The following is a 6,153-nucleotide window of genomic DNA, read 5'->3' as shown; positions in this document are numbered from 1 at the left end:
AGTGATCAGCATTCACACCTGCTGTTAGTGATCAGCATTCACACCTGGCTGTTAGTGATCAGCATTCACACCTGCTGTTAGTGATCAGCATTCACACCTGCTGTTCATGCATGTGATGTGATTTATGCAGACTAGCTGCAGATCAGAACATAAAACTATTATATTTTAGTTATCTTTGAACCATTATTCTTTCACTCATTAAATCCCAACAAAAAGTCTGTTTAGATTAAGGATATTGCTCAACAATACATTAAAAACGCAACAATAAAAGCTGCGTCTTCAAATCATTCATAGCTGTTCGGGGACTTTAGTCAACCAGCAGGTGTAATATTTAGAGACGTGGTCTGGACCTGGTTTTAATGAGCATTGGAGCAGTTCAAGGGTTGTGATCAGACGATCAAACATGTCCACGTACGAATGTTGGTCTGAAGCTACAAATGTATTATTTCACATCGAGGCAGCTCTGTCTGAATCTGATCACTAAGAACTGGTTTTAATGGCAGGTATGAGCAGCCCCTGAAAGTCCTGAGCATTTTTTACAATCTGCCTTCTCTAAATATGCATTTACAGAATAAATAAAGGACAAATCATCAAAGGGGACTTGTCAGAGGTGTGTTCTCTGGTGGACTGGTTCTTTAAGACCGGCTTTAATGAGGGCCGGTTCAGCTTGTCCTCCCAGTCCTGCCCAGCTTGTGTTTCTGCCGTGGACTGAATTGAAGCAGGATGGTATCGGTCAGTCCAGGTCCAGTTCTATGTTCAGCTGTGGGAGTGCCCTCTGCAGTCGGTCCACGGTCACCTGCTTGTCTTTGACTCCGGGGAGGTCACTGAGAAACAGATGCTCCAAGTTCCTTATCAGGAGGAAACAACAAACGGTCATCGTTAAAGATTAAATGAATCCAATGATTTCACGCTGCACGATAAAAACGTACCTGAGTCTGTGCAGGGCTACGAGGCCCTTATCGGTGACGTTCCCACAGGACACCAGCTCCATCGTATACAGGCTCTGCTGCAGGGACTCCACTGAGCTCAGCCTCTCCAGGCAGCCGTCCTCGATGTACATACACTTGTTCAACTTCAGCTCTTCCACGTGTTTCAGGCCATCTAAGAGAAAACGTAAAGCTCCATCAGTACACGTAACCGAGATCAGATTAACAAACGTGCACACTAGGGCTGCACCGTACAATGCATCAGTATCAAGTGCAGGAGATGATGGAGCAGTACGACCCACGTTCTGCTGCTGATCATAGATTTAGTCGCTCCAACAGATTCATCGACTGTAAAACCCAAACCTGGTTCAGATGATGGTGATGACACAACATTGTCAATAGTAAAAAAATCACAGGTCGTAGGTTTTTCTAATTTGTTGCAGACCTAAATAGTTTTGTGGTTTAATCACTGATTTGATCCGTTTATATTTGATTTAAAGTGTGTTTCATACGTCACAGATATTTGCAGGTTAATTTGGCAGCTCCATTAATAACTAAAATGATTGAAAGTTCAAACTAACGAGCGGCACGGCTCCACCGCTAGGCGCAGTGGTGGAGCCAGGGGGGGACAATGGTGGCCAAGGCCCCCATAGATTAATCTTTGACCACTCCAATCATTTGAGGAAACTATATTTTTAAGTTATTTAAAAACTAGAAATCAGTTTTCTCAAATTATAGGGGTGGTTGGTTCACTCACACACACACACACACCACACACACACAAATTCAATTCAAAAATACTTCATTAATCCCAAAGGGAAATGAAGTGTCGTCGTAGCTCATCATCCTGGTTTCATTCAAGAGTTGTTATAAAAGCTGATGGCCGTGGGCAGGAAGGATCTCCTGCAGTGAAGTCGAAAAATCTGGCCACAGATACTGATCCACCCGGATCCAGCTTGTCAGATCCACTGGGCCTCTTGGTCCTCCTGGGCAGCAGGACTGCCCAAATGCTGGGCAGAACTCCTCCCTGAGCAACGGTCACTGGTGTTTTAAACCCTTCCCACACTTTTGCAATATTCTAAACAATGTTTCTGAACTCTAAAGCTCTAAAAGAGCACAGAACATCATGATTTCAGATCTGTGCCTCCGCTGCTCTTAGCCACATGCAATCGCTCTTGGCCACGCCCACTTCTCCACTCTGCATGGTCAACAGCTGATCAGCTGCAGCAGAAAGCTTATCCTGCAGTATGGGCTGCACACAGGTGCATCAGGTGCTAAATAATTCAAAATAATAAATTTTGAATAAAAATTTCATGCTGATCGTGCGGCTCATCCATCAGGCAGCCAAATTTGTGTCATCTTATTTTGAAAAACCTCGATAGAACGAGCTCGCAATAAACAAGTCGCGTTGTGCTGGTTTTAGCTTCTGTTGCGCTGTTTAAATAGTTAAACTAATATTTCATAGTTCAGCCATTCAAATTCTTATACTCGGTTTCAGCTTCTTCATCAAATTTCAGTGAAGTCATTCAGCTTCAGCTGCTTTTGGGCGGTTAGAGTAATATTTGTAGCTGAGCTGAAGCCAGCTTCACTGCATCACTGACCCAGGTAGTCGAAGCCCCTGTACATGATGCAGGAGTCCGTGGCATCGATTGCTTGGATCTTGTATCTGCCTAGAGGTCCAGTCGGCAGTCCGTTGTAGTCCTGCTGCCACCGTTCGAAACCTTCAAACCGCACTTTGGCCCCACATCTCAGCAGCCACTCTGCTGCAGCTCGGTCCGGACCAATAGTTTTGATTCTCTCATGATCCACTCTGAAAGAAACACAAACGCACACAGCCGAGTGCAGGACATAAAGGCTGTGCAAAAGTTCAACTCCAAAAATAGCTTTGTCCTGACAGATTATTACTCTTTAACTAACGGCTCGTTATCACCTTATTGTTACAAAAAACACATTTCATTTGTTAAACTGACAGCTTTGTTTTTTTATGCAACTAAAGAAAGTCTGACTGATTTTGTGTTTGTGTGGTGATGTGAGCAAATAACATTTAAAATTGGATTCTGAGTGAAGGTGTCGGTCTGTGTATTCAACACAAGACGACCTAATCCCAAATAATTCAGTTTAGATAACACTGATTCACAGCAAGTCATCCTGAGCAGCACGCTGGAGACGGTGGTAAGGAACAACTTCCTTTGAACAGGAAACCTCCAGAACTCCAACCAGAACGTGTGAATTTGACAGGAAGCCGATGGAGAGGAGCTAAAACTGGAGGAATCTCAAAATAATTGTTCCTTAATAAATGAAATCCTAATTTAAAAGCTGCATGTTTTATTGTCTTTGTCTGAAACTTGGCCTGCTCATGCATTAATATGTAACTAATGTAACCTGTGGTTTAGGAGGTGTCTCACTTGTTGAAAACTGCATTGAGCCAGCTCCAGAAGTGTCTCCTGCTCTGTCTCAGCAGGGACGGTCCTGTCCGCGACAACAGGCTCATCTTTCCCTGAAGAAGAAAACGTTTTAATAAACCCTGCGCTCTCAATGGAAACCAGGAGGAAAATACTAAAACTCCAACAGTCACAGAAAACAACTGTTTGTCTCTAACCTGTCCTCCAACAGAAAACCGTGTTGTTATTCGATCGCCTCCATTACTGTGGCCTTTGACCTCACCACGTGATCAAAACATGCTTTTCCATTGGCTAAACGTGACTACGTCACAGCGCAAGCTAAGAGGCGTGGCCACGCTGCTCCTGAGAGGGATGAAGGCTAGCTGTGTAGCAGCGATAAAAAGAGACGACACGAAGCTCAGAAATTCTGTGAAATGTTTGTACCATGAAGAAACAACCGTGAGGTGTTTTTAATCGCGGTGAAATGAACCGAATACTGAGCAGCAGGGCGACTTTAAAGGCTGTTTGTTCAGCCAAACCGGAGCTGCTAATAAAGGGCGGTGCTAGCAGACACCTCCACAGGTGAGTGTGTGTCAGCTGTAAGGCTAGAGTCCACTCTTCACACCAGCTGCAGGCACCTGCTTCGATCAGAACCATGGGGGGGTCCTCCAGCCCTGAACAGTCTGGAGTTTAATTTAAATATTCAGGTTTAAGTAAGTATTAAAGAATCAAACCAAACTAATGTCTTACCTGTTGTCAGGTTTATTTCTCTCAGGGCTGACTCAGCTGCAAGATGTGGTTCTTTCTGCCTTTACAGAACCATCAGGATTAAAACTTCAAACAGTGTTTGTTTGTATGTGATGTGTGAGGAGATGTGCTATTTCCTGCATGTCATACCCTGAATGTAGTTACTGATTAACTCAACCTAATCTGCTGCAAACTAAAACCTAATCTGCTGCAAACTAAACCCCAATCTGCTGTAAACTAAAACCCAATCAGATGCAAACTAAAACCTAATCTGCTGCAAACTAAAACCTAATCTGCTGCAAACTAAAACCTAATCTGCTGCAAACTAAAACCTAATCTGCTGCAAACTAAAACCTAATCTGCTGTAAACTAAAACCTAATCTGCTGCAAACTACAACCTAATCTGCTGCAAACTACAACCTAATCTGCTGCAAACTACAACCTAATCTGCTGCAAACTACAACCTAATCTGCTGCAAACTAAACCCCAATCTGCTGTAAACTAAAACCCAATCAGATGCAAACTAAAACCTAATCTGCTGCAAACTAAAACCTAATCTGCTGTAAACTAAAACCTAATCTGCTGTAAACTAAAACCTAATCTGCTGCAAACTACAACCTAATCTGCTGCAAACTACAACCTAATCTGCTGCAAACTACAACCTAATCTGCTGCAAACTACAACCTAACCTGCTGCAAACTACAACCTAACCTGCTGCAAACTACAACCTAATCTGCTGCAAACTACAACCTAACCTGCTGCAAACTACAACCTAATCTGCTGCAAACTACAACCTAACCTGCTGCAAACTACAACCTAATCTGCTGCAAACTAAAATCTAATCTGCCGTATGAAACTAGACCAGAGATCAGGACCCACGACCATTAAAGATTAGTTTAACTGGTGTTTGAAGAGTTGTTAAATGTTGAAGCAGGTGGGCTGAGATGATGTCCGTTCTTTATTTATTGGTTCAACCCGTTCATGGAGCTCAATGACTCGATACAAATGACCAAGTAATGTTACAGAACTTCTCGATGCTCACTGGAGCAGATGCAGAGAAGTTCGCTTTCCATCCATCTGTCTGTCCATTAAAGTTCTGAGTGTGAAGACTTGGCAGAGCCCCTCCATGCGTCACAGTTGGGCTGGTCTTTTCTTTTAAACCTTTTATTTGACCCGGATCAAAGAGGGGAGTTGGAAATATTGTCAGCCCCTGCATGTTGTGAGCATGACTTCAAGAACAAGTGAGGTACTGACTTCCAGTTTGGTGTGTGGCTGCATCTACATGTAAGAAAGGTCACTATTGAGTATTGGGTTGCCACGTTAAAATCAAAGATGGCCGCCCACCACAAATGAATGTAAAACACTGACCGCCTCATCATCTCATCAGCTATGCGGTCTAGTTTTATATTGCTTAAAAGTATGTCCATCATCTTTACCTGCTTCTTCCTTTTTGGGTTGTGGGGGTCACTGGTGTAGCCAGCTTCATGCTACACTGGTGCCCATATCCAGCAGTCCCCCTTCAGATCCCTCAGAGACGGACGGGGTTTCAAAGGTTTCTTGCTCGTTGAGGCGCGTCCACTTGGACCTTGAAGCAGGATCTGCAGCCTCCAGGTTCCGTTTGACCCGTTTCCTCTGTTCCAGCTCGTACGATGTGGCCGTCGTCGGTGCTGGGATCGTGGGCCTGGCCTCGGCCAGGGAGCTCATTCTGCGGCACCCTTCGCTCAGCTTCGTCCTGCTGGAGAAGGAAGAACAACTCGGTGGGTGGAGCGTCCAAGTGAAGTCCAGTGTATTGAAAATAAAATTACACAGTGATTAAAAACAGGCACAGATAAAAGTTTTTAATACTTTTGGTAAAGAAAAGCATAAAGTTACTAAAATTACTTGAAACTGACAAAATTACGTAAAAAAAAAAAAACTCCATAAAAACTCATTACTTTTGAATTTTGCTTCTCAAGAATAGGACCATAACACCTGTCCACAGGTGTTCCGGTCCACCTGTCCACAGGTGTTCCGGTCCACCTGTCCACAGGTGTTCCGGTCCACCTGTCCACAGGTGTTCCGGTCCACCTGTCCTCGGGTGTTCCGGTCCACCTGTCCTC

The 6,153-nt window shown here is 44.0% G+C and overlaps 2 protein-coding genes across 2 annotated transcripts in view; one reads left to right on the top strand and one right to left on the bottom strand.

The window, feature by feature from the left end:
• Positions 1-181: 181 nt before the first annotated feature.
• Positions 182-3,585, bottom strand: dmac2l (distal membrane arm assembly component 2 like). The gene is made up of 5 exons (XM_037694648.1): positions 3,526-3,585; positions 3,332-3,423; positions 2,528-2,736; positions 930-1,101; positions 182-848 (listed from the first exon to the last, which is right to left on the bottom strand). The coding sequence occupies exons 2-5, from the start codon at positions 3,415-3,417 to the stop codon at positions 734-736; spliced, it is 582 nt and encodes a 193-aa protein (XP_037550576.1). The 5' UTR covers positions 3,418-3,423; positions 3,526-3,585; the 3' UTR covers positions 182-733.
• A 52-nt stretch (positions 3,586-3,637) lies between these two features.
• The window catches only part of l2hgdh (L-2-hydroxyglutarate dehydrogenase), an 11,319-nt gene continuing 8,803 nt past the window's right edge, over positions 3,638-6,153 (top strand). Inside the window, exons 1-2 of the mRNA XM_037694660.1 lie at positions 3,638-3,889; positions 5,696-5,811. Of these exons, the coding sequence (XP_037550588.1) occupies positions 3,792-3,889; positions 5,696-5,811 (214 nt within the window). The 5' untranslated portion in view covers positions 3,638-3,791. The remainder of the gene's footprint in view (positions 3,890-5,695; positions 5,812-6,153) is intronic.

The sequence above is a fragment of the Nematolebias whitei genome, chromosome 21 (genome assembly GCF_014905685.2).
Source record: "Nematolebias whitei isolate Nwh7 chromosome 21, NemWhi1, whole genome shotgun sequence".
Classification (NCBI taxonomy): Eukaryota; Metazoa; Chordata; class Actinopteri; order Cyprinodontiformes; family Rivulidae; genus Nematolebias; species Nematolebias whitei.
This window is presented reverse-complemented; position numbering and strand designations above follow the sequence as displayed.

What these genes read in the sequence shown, in the direction of transcription:
- dmac2l (XM_037694648.1), bottom strand. Translation starts at nt 3,417, where the DNA reads ATGAGCCTGTTGTCGCGGACAGGACCGTCCCTGCTGAGACAGAGCAGG. An exon ending in CAGGGGCTTCGACTACCTGG is followed by an intron (nt 1,102 to 2,527) that starts GTCAGTGATGCA and finishes GTTTTCTCTTAG; the next exon opens with ATGGCCTGAAACACGTGGAA. An exon ending in GTAGCCCTGCACAGACTCAG is followed by an intron (nt 849 to 929) that starts GTACGTTTTTAT and finishes CCTCCTGATAAG; the next exon opens with GAACTTGGAGCATCTGTTTC.